General features: G+C 47.9%; 2 protein-coding genes and 1 non-coding gene across 7 annotated transcripts in view; 2 read left to right on the top strand and 1 right to left on the bottom strand.

The window, feature by feature from the left end:
• The window catches only part of LOC135915849 (uncharacterized), a 124,434-nt gene extending 115,963 nt beyond the window's left edge, over positions 1 to 8,471 (top strand). For all 3 annotated transcript variants that reach the window (XM_065449054.1, XM_065449049.1, XM_065449059.1), the window contains one exon: positions 7,503 to 8,471. The gene's annotated coding sequence lies outside the window, so the exon portion shown is untranslated. The remainder of the gene's footprint in view (positions 1 to 7,502) is intronic.
• Positions 8,472 to 12,152: 3,681 nt separating this feature from the next.
• Positions 12,153 to 12,227, top strand: TRNAF-GAA (transfer RNA phenylalanine (anticodon GAA)). Its single transcript has one exon. It is a non-coding gene; the product is annotated as a tRNA-Phe (tRNA).
• A 4,899-nt stretch (positions 12,228 to 17,126) lies between these two features.
• The window catches only part of LOC135915832 (uncharacterized), a 32,608-nt gene continuing 28,688 nt past the window's right edge, over positions 17,127 to 21,046 (bottom strand). For all 3 annotated transcript variants that reach the window (XM_065449027.1, XM_065449019.2, XM_065449036.1), the window contains exon 2: positions 17,127 to 17,970. In XM_065449027.1, the coding sequence (XP_065305099.1) occupies positions 17,323 to 17,877 (555 nt within the window). In that variant the 5' untranslated portion in view covers positions 17,878 to 17,970 and the 3' untranslated portion in view covers positions 17,127 to 17,322. The remainder of the gene's footprint in view (positions 17,971 to 21,046) is intronic.

Here is a 21,046-nt window from a genome sequence, read left to right as displayed (position 1 = left end):
TGCAATGAAGGCTTCCTTACTGAGGTAAGGAAGATTTCATTGTCTGGCCCTTAGTGGTTCGGTCGTGGAAGCCGCGTTTCGACGTGGCGAAATGCAAAAACGTTCGATTACATAAAGAAGCTCAGGTGGTAAAAATTATTCCCGAGTCCCCCACTACGGCGTTCCTTCACAACCCGTGCGTTGCTTCGGGAACTTGACATGATTCGTCCTGGTTACGAGTTTTTTGTAATTTTATATTTTGTATAGAGCTAATATGTCATCACGCCTACTCGTTTGCAGCATTGATAAGCCTCATTTATTCCTTAATTGATTCAGTTGGACAGTTTTCAGTACATTTTCCTCGTTTAAATCAAACAAGAGTGGGACGAAAAAGAAAAAGAGAACCAAGACGAGACTAATTTGTGTGTACTTCGCAGCTGCGCTGGTGCTCTTTGCACGCGTCGAATGGCGAAGGTATACTCAAAGCTCTTTAGCCAAACGTTGACGTCGTGCTAATTTTTAAAAACACGCCACCTCTGCCGTTATATAATATAAGGATTCCTTTTTCTCTATTCCTTCACCATTCGCGGTCGGACGATGCCGGCGATAATCAGTGCTGCTCCAACCACTGTGCGGAAAATGAATTGCTTTGGAATAGAATCGTTAAATTATCGAGGCCTTCATTTTGTTGTGTCTACTCTGTTCCGGGCGTAATTCAACATTTTTATCCAGGCTGCACGAAATAATTGTTAGTGCACTCATTGGCCACTTCTGGCCTTTGCGCCGCGTACTGTCTTACTGCTGCAATGATGTATGTTTTTTTTTTCCTCTTTTTTCTCATCCTGGTTAATTATGTACAACCAATACGCGATTGTTCAACTTTGTCTTGATCGTTGTTGCAATACGCACGTATACCATATGGGCCTACACTAGCCTCGGCTATGGGCCCAACAGTTGTTTGCGTACGTTCATGTATAATTTTATAATGAAATAAATAATGTCTAATGTCTAATGTCTAAAACTCCAGTCATCATCATCATAATTGCTAGATTTTTCCACATCGCATGCCATTTCTGTTTCCTCATAGTCAGTCAACCGTGAAAAAGCGGACAAGACGAGTTGCAAGCAAGGATGGCGAATCGGGCCACTTGTAACTCATCCATGCTAACAGCGCACGGCCAAACGAAGACACAAAAAAAGGTGGGGGAAAACGGGACTAGCGCTGAGTCCCGTCTTTTCCCTCTTTTTCTTTGTGTTTGTTTTGCCGCGTCCTGCAATGACGGATGAGTTGTAAAAGCACAAGCACACCACGGGGCACGCTTTTTAGTGGTCGCGCTGCTCCCCACGCCGCAAAGTGCTAGTCTGCGTCGGAGTTAAGTAAATTTACCAGTATCTGTTTAATTTGTATAATAAGGCATTACATGTTACTGTAACGAATGGCATATTCCGCCATTTTTTTGCTTTTCTTCTTGGTTACTTGGCTCAATCAATGCGCAATAAACACTCGCAGCTTCACTGCGAATAAGTATGTATAGGAGCAAAATCAAACTGCTCAAAAATTATTTCGTGTTGTAAAGCCGAAGTTAAATACATCTCATTAACACAGGGAGCTTTACTTTATTATAGAAACAGTTCACTTATTCATTTCTTTACCTATATCAGAAGCTCTGTAGCGGCTTAGAATGAGGAGCCCGATGCCGCAAAGTTTGGCGCTCCCTATAACAGAGACGTAAGTCGATTTTATTGTAATTCGATTACCTCGTGTATTCTTAAAATCAAAAGGGTTCGTCAACGTTCAAAACTTGCTAATAACAAATACAAAATCGCCCTATTAAATTCCGTATTCGAATCGAATATTCACTCTTTGTAAACAAGAATATTCCTCAAACAGTGTTATAATATTTCAGGCCACGGCGACCGCATTTCGGCGGATGCGAAAGTCAAAAACGCTCGTGTAACTAGATATAGGTACACGTTTAGGAAACCAAGGAGGTAAGAACTAATTCGAAGCCTCCGCTTGGGCGTTCCTCATAACCCTCTGTGGAATGCTGGGACTCAACGCCACATTCTTTTTAGTCACCAGGTGTGTGCGATTAAAAATAAAATGGGAGTAAAAGTGCGATAAATGAATAGTAGACATAAAACACGAGAAGGCACGTAATATAGCACGCTATAACGTCACTCAGGGAGCAAGGCAGTTCCGGCAAAAACGCTTTCATATGCACAAACCAATGAGTTCTGAGTGTGTTGTGAATTACCCGCTTATTTGCACCTAATGTTCCATGTGTGCTTTTATTAAACAAGTCTTCATAACGTGCAATTTAATGACAGAGACTTGCTATGGTTGTAAATATACTAGAATGTGAAGATCGTTTTATATCAATGGTGAAAACGCCTGTTAATTATTCGAAAAGAATTCGATATTTGATTCGATTGGATTCGCTTCGATGGCTCTAGCACTATTCGATTCGTGTTAAATTCAGTCTCAAAAATTACTATTCAAACTCCCCTATAAGCTATAAAGTGAGATAGATAGCTTTGAAGCAAGAAGCTAATAATGGTGTTGACATTTGTAGGCGTGCTACTTCGGGCTGGTGCTGAAAACAATATACAAAAATATCAATATGTAGAAGCTGCAAGTTTATATTACGATTGCTATTTTCAAGGGGGCAAATGGCAACAATGCCTGACAAAAATCCTCCACCAGGCGGCCAGAAAAAAAGCATGCAGAAAGTAAAACTCGGAATACAGTGCGTTTCCGTACGTATCCCTTTGAAGCACCGCCAAACGCTTTGGATGAAAGTTTCCTTTCATTTCTCAGCGGGTACTCGATCCAGCATTTCATGTGCATGGATGCGTGAATGTCATGTTGCGGTGAGTGAAGTCTGCCGAAGGGAGCAACATTGTCGGACACACACACGCGCGCACACGCACACGCACACACACACACACGCACACACACACAGACACACACACACACACACACGCACACACACACACACACACACACACACACACACACACACACACACACGCACGCACGCACGCACACACACAAAAGTATCGCATTGTCCACGAAGACGCCAATGTTACTTACTTCCCGAAACGCCTTGTCGCACCACAAAATTATAAGTTGTGATCAGGCTGGCTGCACAAAGGTTTGCATTGACACAGGCGGTTGACAAACATCACGCGACCGACCACCACTGATGATGAAGAATCCACAGCCGCAGAGGCGTCTTGCAAACCGACACACCTAAGCTTGTCGTTTTCAACTAAAATATGCCGCTTGCACATTGGGAACTTCTTTCGCACCAAACGAATTTGCGTCTTAATGGCCACACACAAGCTGAGACATTTCTACTTGCGACTGACTTACGTATCTAGGGAAGGCAGCAATTTAAGTATGTTTTCACGCACATTTTTGACTCTCTTTGCTCATTAATTGTTATTTGTAGGTATGTATTTTGAGGATAGTGTTGTAGCTGCTTTGAAATGTACCACGGCAGTGCCGGCTCCGGCAATTCTGTTACCCTGCCGAAGAAAATGCGGTAGCGATAGCACGCTGATTCCTTCAGTAGTTCAGCGGCACGAGTTGCAGAATCAAAACATCCATCTGTGAGCGACTGATTGAAAACAGTCGCTTACCAAGCATTTGCGACGACCACTTTGTAGGTGGAGCGGCCTTCGCAACTTGCCTATGTAAATATGCGCCTTAAAGGGAGGTGCTCCTGGGAGATCCATTTTCTTTAATAATGCAGCTAACTTAATAGATCTTATGCAAACTATAAAGTTTACTCTCCGCCTTTCGTATGCGTTTTTATTTTCTCAGTATCTTTGAATATTTCCGTGCAAGTTGGAATAGAAGGGTCTCTTGTGCAATGTTTGGACTTCAGACCAGGCCTAGCAGAGTGTCATAAAATAACCTACATTGCTTCTTATAGAAAAGTCGTTGCGTATAAAGTCAAAATGTTTTCTCTTATCTACATTATTATGAATAATTTAATTGGCACTGTCAATATTGAGGACATTGATGACTGCCTTCCTTAAATTCTTATGGTCACAATTTCAGAAAATTACTAACCTAGGTACTTGTGCATGCGCGCACAAAATTTAGATCTTATTGAGTCACATTAAGTACAAGTATTTTTTGTGCACAAGCAGTGAAAACAGAATGCAGCATCGGAAAAAAAGAGAGGGGTGAAGTTTAAGGTTTCTAAACATGCTAATTACCCGCCGTTGTTGCTTAGTGGCTTTGGTGTTGCGCTGCTAAACACGAGGTCGCGGAATCAAATCCCGGGCACGGCGGCCGCATTTTGATGGGGCCTAAATGCAGAGACACGCTTGTACTTAGATTTTATGTGCACGTTAAAGAACCCCAGATGGTCAAAATTAATCCGGAGTCTCCCACTACGGCATTCCTCATAATCGATACGGGTTTTAGCATGTAAAACTCCATAATTTAATTTTTAACATGCTAATTACAATTACAAATGATCAGTTTGCATGGTATTTGGTCAGAATGCAGACCAGCCTTTTCACAATAAGTGTCCAAGTTGAAAATTCTTACACAGTTCCACCGCCTGGCTCGAAGGACTTTCCCACCCCCGCACCCGGGGCTGAGCCGAGCGGAGGCGGTGCTGTTCAGACAATTGCAAACTGGTTCTATACCCACCCCAGTGTTAATGACTCATGTGAGTCATTGGGAGTTATGTGATTATATGTGTGATGTGTGCCGCGTGTGCCAGCGGGAGAGGGCCACCCTGACGCACATCCTACGGGATTGCACCAAGTTCCCCAATGAGGCTTCGACAAGTACAACGATTCCGCCGCGACTCGCGGCTGCGGCGGAATGCTACGACCACGAAAGCCAAACCTGAGCCGTCCAGCAGGTCTCGGCGGCTCTTGAAAGACAAAGGCCGAGCGAAACGGACGGAACGTTGCCCCTCAGGGCGACCGACCGCGGGAGTAACACGCGCTGGAGTTGAGTAGAGACCACCCGCTGAGAAGACGTCAGGGCCCGCGTCACGGCGCCATTTAGTCATGGTGTCGTTCTGCAGGCGACTACATGAAGCTGTCTCTCTCTCTCGCCCCCCCCCCCCCCTGCGGCCCCTCAGAACCCTTCCGTGCTTATTCCTCAAGCCGGGCTGTCTTTGCAGAACGGCAATGACGAGAGTTGGTTTCAGCTGTCTGTATTCCAGACATTCTTTCGATTCTTCTCTGTTCTATGCGGTTAACGAGGCCGATCAACTCCCGAGTTGGAAGGGCGCCCAAGACCTATGCGACCTATTGTTGTTGTTGGATCTTATTGTCGATCTGTCGATCTTATTGTTAATAAAATTGATATTGCAACTTGTTCTCCTCCTGATATTCTTGATTTTTTCTCTCATATGTGAGTTGTACAATGCCTGTGTGCTTTTGAAGTGCAGTGAGATTTCGTGTTTTTGCTTGCTTGCTCACATCTTGTTTTTGTTGTATTTTTTTTTTCCTCGCCTGATTTGCGATGGGTATGCATGATATGTTGTAATGCTTGAATATGTGTGTACTTGGGAAAACTGTATTTCCGCGCTGCTGCTCCCTTATTTTCTTTTTGTATTTTTAAGGGTATTTGGGGCTAGTCAAGCTGCTACGAGCAGCTTTTTTCCCCACTTTAACCCCGCAAAGCTGTATTTAGTTTTTGTGGAAATAAAGCATACATACATACATACCTATAGGTCTTGGGCGAAAGCCGAAAGCCAAAGCCTTTGCGACCTATGTTGAACTACAGTATGAAGGTAAAGGTGTCTCCACAACAATGCCGGAAGTAATTCTTGTTTTGGGGCACAGCCAGCAACGACATCTTGATGCTGAGTGACTGACGTTTGTGCAACTGGCGTTGCTGTTAAGTGCCTGACTTGCTGACGTTTTGAGTTTCACCCTGAATACAGCGAGACAACGGCTTTTCGCTTGTCAAACTCTCATATGTACACAAAGCATAGCCCTTGCAACTAAACAATAGGCAGAATTGGAGAATGAGCCGCTGCCGACTCATTAAGGGCTAGTGCTAGCTTGTTGTTACACCAGGAAGGCTCACCATCTGGGCAAACCTTGTGGCTGTGAGCTTCATTACTCCAGCATGAATAAAAAAAATGAAGCTCCTACAGCTACGATGCCTTGATTAGAATAATTTTTCGCACTCTCAAGCTTAGATAAATGTCTTGACTTTAGACAGATTAAAATATATTGTTTAAGTGTACTTTTCCTATCAAAGTCTTAAAAAATGAGTTTTAAAAGGAAAAGTGAGTTTTCCACCCGTCGCATCCTCGCTTTACTTCACCCTGCTTGATTATTGATTATTCATAAATGGAATGGCCAATAGCCCAATTTGTGAATTCTGCGGGTGCAGCAAAACAATCGTACACCTTCTTTGCAAGTTCCTCCGTTTCAACCCGCAAAGAGCAGCAGCTCTCAGCCACGCTATAGACGCGCGCTTCTGTAAAGGCGCGGTTCCGATATTTAAGAGACACCGGATAGCGTGACAAGTTGTGAATGTGCACTGTGCGACGTTGAATGTATTAGTGGGACGTTGGCACTGTATAAGACTTTGTAATGCCTTCGCAGACTGTGTCATGGCGCCCACAGAGACAGTTCTATATTTTATTGCGCTAGCAATTATATCAACACTCCAGGGGAATTTCCGCCGTTGACGTCGACGTCGGCGTGATGTTACGTATAAAGCGGGGAGATGTGTGTGCACTTGAAAAGGTGGGGCGCAGATAAGCGCGATTCCCCTCTTCCACTCCATCCGCGCCTGCCCATGGTGGGGCTGAGCGCAGCCGTACGTGCTCTATGTTGGAGGCAACGTAATACAGCTGATGGCTTCGTATGCGCTCTGTTCTTGCGTGCCTTTTTCGCGTTGAAGCAAGAGGCAGCACCAAGGGTGATTCGCTCACCGCTGTTGCTGCCCTTCATTACGTCAGCGTTCTGACAGCCAGTGTCTGCAGTCATCGCGTGAGATGTGTTCATGTTTGTCTGTGCGCACCTGACACCATGCTTCGTAATTTAGTTGGTAAGCGAATGTCTACATTATATTTCATACAGCAATTAAAACTAGAAACCTTGCTTCGTATAGCTGTGTAATAATTTGCTATCGTAATCAGTGATTCACCTTTCGATCGATAGTGCGACTTTCTTCTTTTTCTAGTTTCTTCTCTCATCTTTCGCACCCCCTTCCCCAGTACAGGGTAGCCAACTGGAGATATCGTCTGATTAATCTCCCTGCCTTTCCTTTGCTTTTATTTCTCTCTCTCTCTCTTGATGAAAAAAATAACTGAACAAGTATTAATAAGTTCGAGGTCGAAGAGAATGCGGAAACGGTAAATACTGCCCAAGCATGTGATGTAACTTGAGACCTTTTCGACACACTCGGTCTATTACCGGCAATGCCAGGCTCTCGACGTGTTCACGAACTAGTCAAAAAGCAGTGTCCGTCAACGTACAGGCTGTTTCGCGAAGACTCTTCAGATCATGTCTCCTCCCTGCAGGTGGTTCCAAGAATGGAGATGAAACACAGCTGCGGCGGGACGGCCACTGCCGAGAGTCCATGAAGCGCAGCACCCTCTATGCGATCGGGGCCTTCCTCGTGGCCCTGTGTGTGGCCGGCATCTTCTGCATCATCCTCGCCGACATCACCGTCGGCCTTTTCATCATCGGCACAGCGCTTACCGTGGCCCTCCTGTTCGGCATCGTGTGGATGGGCCGCGCCTGCTACGGCGGAATGCCGCGTCGGCCGTCGCTCAGTGTCTCGACGGACGAGCATTGCCAGCCGCCGGGAGACTCCCTCATGGCCATCGACATTCCGCCCTATCCGGCGCCATCGGAGAAGGCCATCAGAGACGCGCACAGTGACAGGGCCGACTCAAGGGCCGTGCTCTACAAAAGCAGAGACGGGGCCGTAGTCATAACGAAGAGGCCACCTGTTCTCAGTGACTCGGACAATGATTACAGCGGAGTTTATCTTTAGGGGGCCGCAGAGCTCTTACTGAAAGCGTGCCGTTCGCCCAAAATATCCGCCGCGACAAAGAATTGAGGCTGTTGACTACGTTCGTTTACTTTTCCTATGGTTTAAAGCTTGCGTTCCAAAATACCCTGCCGGTCATATGACAGGAAGTTGAAGCGCCGCTGCTGTTTCTATCCCGTGTACCCCTTGTTTTTTTTCGTGCAGCTGCTTCGTGGCCTGCCGATAACACACGGTCGTCACCTCGACTGCGTCCGCCGCATCTGTTGCGGGCAGAGAACTGCACATGTGCGCCGGCCTGGCGTGACCCGTTGGCTCGCGTCTGCCTCACTTGTCACCTTGCCGCAGCGCTAGATCTCCAGGGATACGCAACAACAGTTCCAGAGCGACAGGCGCGAAGCTGTTGCTACATTCCACGTCCCTGAGCGTGATGGCAGAGCAAAACACGGGGCCGACCGAGATGCGCTTGCCGGGCAGCTGAGAGAGGCCAGCGCGCGACGCCATGGTCTCTTCAGTCATGCCGAGCGTCGGCGTGATCCCGGTGGAAGTGAGGCGGATAGACAATGCGACGCAGCAGCCGACCACGAGAGACGAGCGACGCCAGGAAGGTCGAGCGTCGCATACGGCTTCGGCGGCGCTCTGCTTCTCTGTGGTGGCCCTGGTGTTCGTGGCGGGCATGGCTCTGCTCGCTTCGGGCCTCCACTGGTGGGGCCTGTGCCTGGTGGGAGCCGCGCTACTGCTGCTCGTATCACTGTGCCTGCTGCCAGTAGGCCGCGGGCAGCGGCCGCTCGACCACCACGGCTCGCTGCAGGGCCGGCGCGTGGCGTTCGCCGGCGAGCCCGTGCCAGTGTCGACGTGCGCTCACCTGCGGACGATCAGCGGCAACGTAGTGCCTTACCTGCTGGAGGAAATGACGCTGGCGGACGTGAGGCGCATGTACCCGCCGCCGTTCCCGCCGCCCCCGTACCAAGCCAAAGCGACCGACGCCCGCAAGCAGTGAAGAACGAGCCGAGACGGGGGTGGGAGGCCAGTGCGTGAGAGTCTGCTTTAACGTCTGAAAGCTCTTCCGTGTAGAAAAATTAATATATTGCCTCTCAGCTCTCATTTCTTGGTTCATGCCATAGGAGTAGGAACAGTGGACAACGGTTTGTTGCCTTGTATTATATTCTCCAACTGTCTTGGGTCTTTATTAGACTTGCATTGAGGGTCTGCGGGTATCATGTATAACGCTCGTGCCACATATTCGCAATAGAGAAAGACTCGAGCAATTATACCAACGATCGTTAATATAATTGCTCTTTCTTTCATTCCTCATGGAAAGCTTTTCTAGTGACGTTCTGCTGTTGAGTGTGAAATGCCTTTGGTGTTTTGCGGTTTCACTTTTTCTGTTATTTTGGCGTCCCTAGGATTATATTAAAGTGGAATGGTGCTGTTAGAGTGTTAGCTAGTCACGTGCGTCCACTAAGCTCTGTATAAAATGACGGCGTACGCCAGACTACGTACGTCGAAAGAATTAAGAAATGTTGGTGCTTGAGTCGATGGAAACGAGAGAAAACGCAGTGTAGGCCATTGATTTTGGATGAAAAACCCACTAGGTTCCCGCGGAGTCCCTGTATGCATAGTTTCGGACCTGTATTCGCGAAAGACGTTTTGCGTACGTAAGTGCATGGCTCCTGTGATTGGCCATCGTCGAGGCGATCTACTTTTTCTCATACTGATAACTATTATGAGTGGTGGCCGCCGGATGGCCCATCAAAAAGTAAACGCTCTTGCTTAAGACGCGTGCTACGTAAACAGGCCCGGAGCATGTTGCCAGGCCCACTATGTGTTTTCTATCGGCATTGCCTGTGTCTGAAAAGTCAAAGTGCTTGTTGGGTGCAAGCAATAATAATAATAATAATAATAATAATAATAATAATAATAATAATAATAATAATAATAATAATAATAATGAAAAGAGAGAAAATAGTGAAGGACTAAAAGAGATAGGTATATTCCAAACTGATGCGAGGCAGTTGATGGCAATGTCTGGGGCCAGATGAGTCGTTTTAGTTCCCGACGATTACTCGCGAAGAACACAGAAATGCTACTTGGACGCAATGTCAAAAATTATCTGTGTAAAATTTTCAATCAAGAAATTAGTCACGATTCTTGTGACAATGTGTCTGCTGTCATGGTATAAAACAGCCAAATCACATTTGTTTGGTTGCGTAAGTTTGGATGCACTTTGTTAAATGTACATGCATTGTACTCCTGATTCGTAAATGGTATGTATGTAGTCCATATGCAACGTTGTTTGACCTCAATTGCACGTAGCAACGCGAAGATGTGACAGAATTGACGGGCTACAATAAAAAACTGTCAATTCTGTCACTGCCTATGTGTTCTTTTTGCGTGCCGTGTCGATTTGTAATCCAAAAGCTATACGCATGCGTAGTCTTCTCTGTGCAAAACATTCTGTGTAGCTTTGTTGTACGAATAACAGCTTTATATTCCTGCCAAGAGAAACACGGTAAGTTTTCGAGAGTGCCTTACTACATCGTACGAAGGGCAACCAAACACTCATTTCATTATGGCAGCAAACGTACATTCTTAAACACGCAAAGGACGCGACGAGGAAGTAAACACACGACAGCGCCGACCTTAAGTCAATGCTTATTGCGTCGTTCGCGCTAAACATATATATGTTCGCAGGGAAAGTGTTTCATGCTGTCATTGCAAGCTACTTGTCATCGCTTGCCATGGCTCACCCGCACACGTGGGCACCCATCTATGAATTCAACCTCTTCAACGAACTGATTGAAGGTGGGCTTACACAATATGTGCCTTTCTTTGCGATCATGTAGGCTTCGTAGATTTCCCTTGTCCGCTGCAATGCGTACTTTCATCAAACGTTCGTATCGCTCAAGCACGGAAGGCAACCATATTCTTTGCAATGAATCGCGAGGTTGCCACCAGTCTCAGATTTTAAGTGGTTATCATGCTCCCGTAGCCTGTCGTTGACGCAGCGCCCGATTTGTCCATTGTAAGGGCGCCTGCCCGAAAAACGGATGTCGTATATGACCCCTGCAGTGCAGGTGGCGTACGCTTTTCGGAGTTTCTTTTTCGGAGTTTCTTTTTCTCTATGCACTTTGCGTGTCTATTTGCCGGCTTCTTTCACGCTCACTTTTATGCAGCACGCTTTGAGCAACAGAAAGCTGTATCGGGAGTTTTTCGTGTCACTCTACAATTTTCTCAGTGACATTTTTAATCTAATTATAATATTTGCGAAGTTGATTAATTAATTAAGGCTAATTGTCTAATTAGGCGACATATGAAAAAAATATCGTTCGAGTATCTCCAAGCGACCGCAAACAACATCATCTACAACATCATCTTTGTTCTGTCCAGCTAAGTGGCATTTGCATATTTTTAAACTCTGGCTAAAGTTAGCAGGGACACCTGGATAAACTAAAGATAGGAAGCTTATCACCAGACTTTTTGTGTTGCTGGTAAACTTCTACTCCTGAAAGCGCTATCTTGCTGAAATAGGCAGGCAGCTGCATCAATGACTTAGTTAATCGACAAGAGGGTCTCATCACCGGATCTCATCTACGTGGACGCGTCGTCAACACTACTGCGGTTAGTACTATAGGGTACAATAAGATCGAATTTGACGAGAAACACTTTGTCCAGATAAGTGGAACTCAAAGGGCACGAAGATGGCTCCTAAATAGGAGCCATAAAATAAATATGCGAATATGTTTATCGCATCACTTGAGGAACCCTTTCTTCCGGCCAGATCTTTGAAGCCGCTGATCTACAAAAGCTTCTTAGACGACATATTTTTGATTTGGCACCACGGCGAAAAAAGTCTCCTTAGATTCGTAGCAGAATTTCATTCAGCTCATCCACCAATTTATTTCGCACACAGTTACTCTAAATCAACGGTAAACTTGCTTACTGTCACTGCACAAATTAAAGATTATCGCATATGCACAACTTTATATGAAAAGCCAACAGACCGCCACCAACACCTTCATTCAAAAGTAGCTATAGTTCTGCGGGTTTCAGAATACTGCGGAGTTCTGCGGAGTTCTACGGAAACCTTGCGGGTTTCCGCAGAACTGTTACGTCAAACTCTTGCCTTTGTTCCGAGTTGTCGATAAATTCGACTTCGCACTGCCGTTTGCTAGCCGCCTGGTTAGCTCAAATGGTAGAGCGGCTGCCCCGAAAAGGCGGTAGTCCCGGGTTCGAGTCCCGGACCAGGACGAACGTTTCTTCAACTGCAAAGCTTTTCTTTCGAGGAACCCGTATGGGTTTCCTTTGTAGCAATTGCTACGATTGGGTGGATGTCTCAGTTTCTCTTTATTATAATAGTTTTTGTACGAAAACAACTTGAGGGCAACGTAAGCGATAACACTGATAGTTAAAAATGAGGCCGATTCAGTAATGAAAACGTATCGTGACCTGCTCTGTGGAGATGCATATATCTTTAGCAAGGTTCGTACTGTAACTCAATCCCTGCATATGCAAGCTGAATGCGTGGATGATGCTCAAAGGGCTCCTCACCAGGTCTGGCCATTTTGAGCTGACAAGCGCAGAGCATACTTTGCGCGATAACGATCATGTCTGTAAAGTAGTATATCGCTATATACACGCCGCGGAAAGACTGAAATTTCAAACTGAACGCCGTTTTCCCTTCTCCTCGTGGCCGCCGGGACTTCGGGGCGAGGCCTCTGTCAATAGGCCTTTCTCTATATCGTCATGAGTAACTGTAATCCCAGAAACAGCCCTTGGTCCCGCAGCTACCTACAAAAGTTGCGACGACTGAGCACTGAAAACTTGCCCAATGGTCTCTGAAAAGGTCGAAAAAATACTGTCAAGGGCTTTCGCCATAGTTTTTTCCACCAGCAGCAGCTATAACATCACCAAGACATGCATTAATAATATTTGTGTGACGAGCAGCAGCTTCAGCGTGCTGACATGATTTCTGTAATACAGTAGTCCGAGCCTCACAACGCGAACATCGTTTCAATTCTTTCATTTGTAGAAATTGAAGCTCTTCCTCTCGCAGAGTTGGAATATTGACACAAACAGCATCGCTCGCTCTGAGAGGGACATGTATTTGCATAGTGGCTTCTCCGGCAGTGAAGATGTACCCTCCGCGATAGGCTAAAAACTTTTTTGGACCACCCCCACTTCGCCTGTCTATCACGTGACGTAACGAAAACCGCGATAGCTCCCCGTCTAGTATGACGTGTACACATTACGTATGCATGATTACAACGAAGAAGATAAAAATAATTATTTCTGATTCGGCGCTTTTCGCCATTTGCCCTCTGCTATTGGTCAAAAGTTTTCAGGCTGAACCCACTTCACCTGTCTGTCACGCGTCGTCACAAAACCGCGGAAAGTCACGGCGCCAAAATGACGTGTACGCGTTAAAGATGCATTAATTGCAGAACAAAACTGAATTTCTTTCTGAATAGCCGGAGACTGTCCCGTTGCTAATGGAATAGAAGAAGGCTGCCGCCGATCGCTCAGGCACTGGATAGTCGTACCTGCCGGGGAGCATGGATTTATTTGGTATAATAAAAGTTTTGGCGTGACCGTATAGCGTTATCGAATCCTTCAGGCATGTGCACGCCATCGCTCTGCCAACTCTTCTTTGATGACGATTGGTTTTTGCGGTATTTCTAACCTTCCGTTGCCCGCCGCCGCAATTTTCAACCAGCCACCGCAAGCTAAGCAGCGGAAAGCGGACCAATCGCCGACGCCGGCTCCACCCTCTTCATCCGGTTAACTATTTTCAGTGCGCTGGCTCGGCCCCATCGAAACCCTCTCTACTTGGGCATGCTCCTCGCCCCTTGTCAGCCAATCAGATAAGAAAAGCCGCTTAATGTAGGCAATCTTATTCGTTTTGAAAGCAAACAACAATGAACTCCTACAAACGAGGAGATTATTTGATTGGGCTGTTCAGGTACTGGTGCGGGTCGCCACCCGATGCTTGCGTTGGCGGATACGTAAGTTCGACGTCAGGAGATTGGAATAAAAACGTATTGCAATAGTTTTACGTTATAGGAACCCTGATCTACATCTCTTAATACTATGGCCATGTCGCCAACACTGAACGCATTGCAGTAGGCGGGGACGAAGTGCATCAACCATTTATATCAACGGCCACGTCTTGATCTCTGACGGCCTAGTTGTGCCTGCAAAAGTCACGATGACCTACTCTGTGGGGCCTCTTTGATTCTCAGAAACTCGCGAACATCGGTATACGGAGATGGCACCTGCCGTGTAAAACATATCGAGAACCTCGGAAGCACATTGTTAGGACTGGGGACCCAATCCCATCACTCGTGATCCGTTGTCAAGATTGGAGTCGGGCATGAATTAGAAGGTAGCTGGCCCATGCCGTCGTCCAACTTATCCACGCTGAGGACGTTGATGAAGGGAAGGACTGCTTCTCATCGAGAACGAGGAAATAAGGGTTTATTTACAGTATCTACATCAGTCTAGCATTACTGCGAGAGAAAGTACATCAGTCTAACATGACTGCTTGAGAGAGTGTAGAGCATCCGCACAACAGCGGTTTAAAACGCTCGGTGCTCCCCCGATACCCAGGTGACGGAAACGGCCGCCTCTTTGCGCGAGGGCTTACTTACACAAACACACACACACACAGACACACACACACACACAAACACACACACACGCACGCACGCACGCACGCACACACAGGTTCACGGAGCCCGCCGAGGTCCGACTGTCTTCGCAGAACTCGGGGCTTACTTCAAGATCGGTGCGTGGGAAGGGGTCTCCATCGACGTTCCCGCGGCAACTCCCCCGCTCATAGCAGATCAGGTCCACGGTGGCGAGTGCAGGCACAAAGCCTGCTTTGTCGAACTCGGCTCCTGCGACGGAGAGTGGAGGACGCGCGTATTGTTCTCGACACACAGTCGACTTAGTCACGCCGTGGCTAGAGGTTTGCGGCGACGCTCCAGGAAAAGTTGACGCCCGCGGTCGCAACTGATTGGCAAAACTTGCACGTCAGCGGGCCGTTCTTAACAACATATACTCGCGTCGACTCCATGAACTAACCCTATAGCGCAAGCTAGATGAGCTGGCATAAAAAAGCTCACCGGGTGATTCGCGAACATTTCACTTTAGAAGGTCAGAGACACAGGCCTGGTCCTGCGAACAGCATAGAATGCCGCCTCTGCCAAATTTCGGAGATCAGTTATGCTCTGGAAGTGCGGAGTAGCTTTCAGTAGCTTTTCTTGAATTGCCTTTGGATTCTTCACGCGAATGAATCCTGGTCGTGGTTGGCGCTAGGGTTACTGGAACACTGTGAATGCCACTGCGCAAGAAAGCCTCTATAAGAATATCATTAGGGGCAAGAGAAGCCGTCCAGAGGAAAGACATATGGCCAGGAGAAAAAAGAGTCATTAGGAACTCGCAACGAGTAGAACCAGACAATAAGAGCAAAACACTAAACAAAATGAAGGAAAAATAAACTACCCGATACTTGACCAATACCCCGCAACTCGAGGCCTGGGGACAGCTCAGGCAGAGTCAGCCGTTGTTTTGTATTGCTTCCAAACAAAGGCTGTTACTACGAGGATAACCCACTACGCTCAATAAGGACCATGAACAATATGTCCGACGATTATGACACTCCCTAATGCGAAATTTGAGCGCAGCTACATACGTGTTTTGATTTCGAAATATATTGAGGCAAATAATTTGAGACCGAAACCACCGCGCAGACTGGCAGTGGGCCAGTGCTGTCAGCGCCTTTGCAGAGGGTAGGGCAGTGTGGGAACGCTGGCCTGATGAGCGGCATCGAAGCTAGCTGTGCAAGAAGACGACGACGAAGGCGCGAGCAGTGGCACGAGCGCGTTCGCGTGGTTACGCCAAAGGACGGCGACGTTCAACCCAGGAACAGGCGCGCTTAAGGGTTGCGCTCTAGAAGCCAACAGGCAATGATGCCAAGGAAAGCATATGGGTATTTAGCTGTGGTTGAAATTGAAATTTAAAAGATGCTGAAGTAAAGGGTAATGAAAGTGGACGAAAAGATAACTTGTCGCTGGTAGGAGACGAACTGCGGAGGTTGTGGGTTTGTCTCCCACCGATGACAAGTTATTCTCTTAAACAAATGTTCACTCTTTGGGGTGTATACTTGCCACACAAGATAATCGTTAGCTGCCTTGCTTACGTTTCCTTTCTTGAAAACGCTACGCTCGTTAGTTTCCTGTTGAGAATGCTTGTCATGCTGATAACGCGCATGCCGTTCGTGACATGGAAGTACCGGGCTTACAGAGTTGAAGGAAATGCGGACAAGACAGATGACTATTATCGTTGTGTGGCAAGATACAACCCAAAGGGAGTAACTTTGCTTAAGAGTGTATCGTTTCGTCCACTTTCATTTTCCCTTTTCATTATTTTCTACATTTCAATTTGATCCACCGGTAATTAGCCCTATGCTTTCCTTCGCTTCATTGCCCGTTGGGTTTCATCGTCGTGATTAATAAAAACCAAGCTCATATGTTTCCCTTGTTCTTGTTCGCTCAAGAACTTCATGCACAGTTTTACAAAGTGCTCTACGGTGGCCGCAATATCCGCGATTGGGCTTCAGGAGCTCATGTCGGTAATTGATCATACTTAAAAGACTGGCTCATTGCCTCTTTTAGAAAATGGACGTGTCATTCATCCCTTTCATTCCACGAGTCATTCTTTTAAACAAGCATTAATAAATGTAGAGAGAGCTGCGACAGGGGACAGCTACACGTACTTCCACAGCGCGAAAAGCTGCACATCGTACTTGTTCCATGCAGAACGGTGCAGTGAAGATGGCATATTCGAGGCCCGTTTTCGTTATTTCTACTGCACCCTGGTTCTATTCCCCCCGTTCTGACCTTTGTTTGTTCGTGCATTATTCCCCGCATGGCGTTGCTTGCGAAAGAAGGCGCTGTTAGCCACGGGTAGCGTAGGCCATGATGTGCTCTTCCGAAGACCAATATGCAGCCTGCGTCGGCAGCCCAGTGGTCAGCGTGCTGGGCTGCCAGCGCAGCAAAAGTGCTTAAAATTTTATTTGTTTTTTCTACACAATTTCATCGCACCTGCACACGGCTCACTATATGAGACCTCGCTCTACCAGGCTACATCGGTAGACAAAGCGGAATATCGCCATGTGTTTATTCCACTAGTTTGGCCTGCTGAGGTGATGCTCACGCGGAAACTGGGTGGATAGTTGTTCAAACGCGCGCACACGTGATCGCGCGCGGCTATCGGCAGGGCCACGAATGAAAGCGGCGCTGCTCACAGGACCCTGGCGTGAGTCTCATCTGCGCACGGGCCCGCTATACTTCGGCGGCGGCTGGTGCGGAGCTCCTGCGCGCGCTCTCGGCCAGCTGATGCGCCACCTCAGCGGCCTTCTCAAGCCGTTTGAGCATCATCACGCTCTCATAGGACGGCGGCGGTGGCAGCAGGTCCTCGTAGGCTGGCGGGGGAGGGCTCAACGGAGCCGCTCCGGCAGCTGCACCTGCAGGCGTGGAGGAGTACACGTACGTGCCGCTCACGGTGGGCACGCGGATGACGAGAGCCGCGTGCCGCTGTCGCCGGTGGCGCGCTCGCTGGACGGCTCCGATGTGGTGGCGATTGCGCCACGCGAAGATGAGCACGACAGCAGCGGCCAGGAGGACGACCCCCATAGCGAGCATGCACGCCGAGATGATGCGCAACTGGAGCCGCCGGTAGGGCAGACCACTGGACAGGAGCACGGCACCGCTCACGGCGAAGACAAGTCCGAAGGCACCGCAAAAGGCCACGCAGTGCGCGATGGGCGGCATAGCGGGCCTTCGGTCACCGGCCGCGGGCTGCGGACTGTTGACAACGCCTGTCGTTGATCGCTCCATCTGGCTTGTCGCAGTTGCTGCGGTCAATGGCGGCCACTGGCTCCGCAGCTACCGCGACTTCGCACCAAGACAGACGGACACCATTCTGCGCTCCTGCGGTGGTGGGGTGGGATTCGAAAGGTGATGTTTCTGATCACAGCTGGCATGTCAGGTAACAAAGCAAAACCATGAGAGGCAAGAACAGTGGACTTTTTTGTCGTGGCATGGCCTGACCGCGCGAACATCCATCAATGTCTTTCAGGACTTGCGAGGCCGGAGAGTTAGAATCAAGGCACCCAAGCCTATGTGCCCCTCACAAGCGCTGCCCTAACAGTGTCCCGCTACTGCGCATGCGCTGAATGCAAACCACTTCCTAGGGTTTCCACGGGTTCGCAGTTGGTTGCCCCTAAGCTTTGTATAAATATACATAGTGGCACCGATTAAAGCGACAGCCCCCGCCTTGCACCAAATTTAACCAGAATTCTAAAGAAACTGGTAAGTTCATGACAAAAAAATGCTCAAAAATGCTATCGCCTTCACACATCTCCCGAAAGTGAGGAAAATTTAACGATAAACATATCGTTTGTCCATCGAGAGTTGGTAAACTATAAGACGGCATGTTTTCGGCTCGCTTACCGTAATTTGGATTGCCTTGGCGGGTGACGCCAGCTGCTGTGTGTTGCTTCCGACAGGAAAAGCATGGGTCCCATTCTGCACACTGTCAAATTCCACCATATGAAACCACCCAGTGGTGGCATTCTGAGCCAATCCGACGGTAGCATGCATGTAGCCCCCTGGGCCAATCAGAGCTGAAAAAATGGCGGAATTTGACAGTGCTCACACTAGCACCCCAATATTGGGCTGCTTGGATTATCCGTCCCTGTCAGCCCCGGACTACTAATCAGTAATCACTTTTCTCGGGCTTCTTCGGAAGCTCCGCGAACCAGTCCGAGAGCCGTGATCGCGTTTGTTTTTCGGGATCGAAAGTCCCGGGCTGCTCGCGGACTCTCGTGGTTCACAGCAGATCTTTGTTCGGAGAGCTAGCCAAAGAAGATGCCTGCGGCGCATGCCGTCACGTCGCGAACGACGCCATGTGAGCTCCGCCCTTCTAGGTTTCCCTTCATTGCCACAGAAAGTTGATCGAAGGACCGAAAGTATAGCTGCGTTTCTCCTGTCAGCTTTTTTGTGTCCGTCATGTTCCCACCATGGTTATTACTCTAGTCTGAGAACAAGGTTTAAACTTTCGCCTAGAGTTTTAAACTTGTATCAAGCGCACGGGGGCATTGTTCTCAAGCACAACTTTTAGAAATACATTCCGCAGCCGAAACGGCAAGCAAGCGCTCGGCGCTACTGCAATCCAGGTACACTATACGAAACCGCGTCCCCTCCGGGTTAACCGGAACGCAAAGCTGTCGCCGCTTGGTGCCATGGAGGAAGGAAACAAGCTAGCAGCCAGCCTTGGCAAGTCTGCTCTCTGTAAAGCCACTCCTTTCGCTTTTTCCTCGCAATATTACCCAGCGCGTGAGGTCTGAGACTCGGCGTACTGGCCGATAATATTTGGTTCCGGGTAGTTTCTCATCGATGCGCACTTGTTCGGCGCCGTAGCTCTCTCTGCAGAGCGGGAGCATTAGAACCAACCGCGCGCTCCGACTTGACGATGACGTGTTGGGCCGGTCCGTTTGGCTTTTCTTGTGCTGCGCAATGCTCTCTCCTAATTATTTCCTTCACCCATGCTTGGTGCACCCTCAGCCTTAGGTGGCCCTATGCTAAAGCTCCTTATTTATTCAGGGACCGAAAATAATGCGCACACGTGAGCACGTGAACAAAATTTGTGAAACGCAGTGAAAACAAGAGACATGTCAGTTATATGATTATGCCTGAAATTTTTCACTGGTTGTGCCCATGCAGATTCAATTTGCCAATTGTCGTTGGCCATACTTCCACCTATCGCATGATGCTGAATTTGAGATATCAAGTGAACCCCACAGTTTTACTAATGCTAGAAGCATGGCATTAAGCTCAACGTTTCACGCGCGAAACGTGCTCGGAGCATAGATAATTAAAAGCCTGTTCAGATATGTTCAGTGCTTCGAATTATTACGCGACATCTCGGGGTAAATTATGCAACAGAAGTTAAGAAAGAAAGCGTAGTTAATAGAATAGAAAAAGAAGAAAACAATAAGAAACTTTACAAGATAGGCACGGCTTAGAGCGACCGAAAGCTGAGCAAATTCGTAAGTATTCACGATACTGAAAGACAACCGAGCTAAATAAGAAAAAAAAGTGTTTTGAACGCTTGCCTTTTGGTACCATGCATTTCATGCACAGCATAGTTATGTGTAACTAGCCCAACACATACGGGGAGCTGCACGTACCGGTAACACACCGTCTTCAGTAATTGTCATGGTAACTATAGCGCCAGTGCCCTGGTGGAGAGCGCCTTCTTGAAATGCGAGCTGAGACGCACCATAAGACAGCCGCTGGTAACTGCTTGGGGGCCGATGTCTCATTATAGAGCACTCAGCACAGCTAGCGGGTGAAGGCTTTCCACGCAACACTTGAAAGTGACATCCTGCTGGTACAGTTGGTGGAGCCGGGAGCGCGTCGAGCACACTCACAGTGATCGGCGCGCGAAACACGTCGTCGCTCGGCATACGTGGGTAACTAGATAGCCGCCGCTGTACCTTGCCTTGACACCCCCCCGAGCCAGCGGATACGTACGGCCTTCAGCGGGCACAGCGCGACTGCCATCCGGTGATCTCGCCGTAGCAGTGCAATTCGGGCGGCGAGACGACCGGAAGGCGTTTGCTCACCGCTGCGAGGCGTTATAAAGAGGAGCTGCCGGCCAGAGGCAGCATTTGCACCGTTCTAGTGGCTTTACGGAGTACAATGTTTCGAAAGAACACTTCATAGCCCCTTGCAGTTGGCTTTCCACCAGCTCCTCATGATGTTCTTGTGAGGTCCCGAAATAAATTGTGCTACTTTTCTCTCACGCAATCACAGCACTCAACTCTCGCACGACACTATTACACGCTATAATCTCTTTTGACGAAAGTTTTGGATGAAGTCAACAAAATTTCACTTTACCAACATTTCATTTACTGTAGATAATGCATTGTCAATTGAGGTCAATTTTCTGTTGTGCTACAATTATTAGGTTAAATAGAGTACAACGCTTAGGAACGTTGTT

This window comes from Dermacentor albipictus, chromosome 1 (assembly GCF_038994185.2).
Source record: "Dermacentor albipictus isolate Rhodes 1998 colony chromosome 1, USDA_Dalb.pri_finalv2, whole genome shotgun sequence".
Taxonomy (NCBI): Eukaryota; Metazoa; Arthropoda; class Arachnida; order Ixodida; family Ixodidae; genus Dermacentor; species Dermacentor albipictus.
The sequence above is the reverse complement of the archived record's forward strand: the minus strand, read 5'-3'. Positions and strand labels throughout refer to the sequence as shown.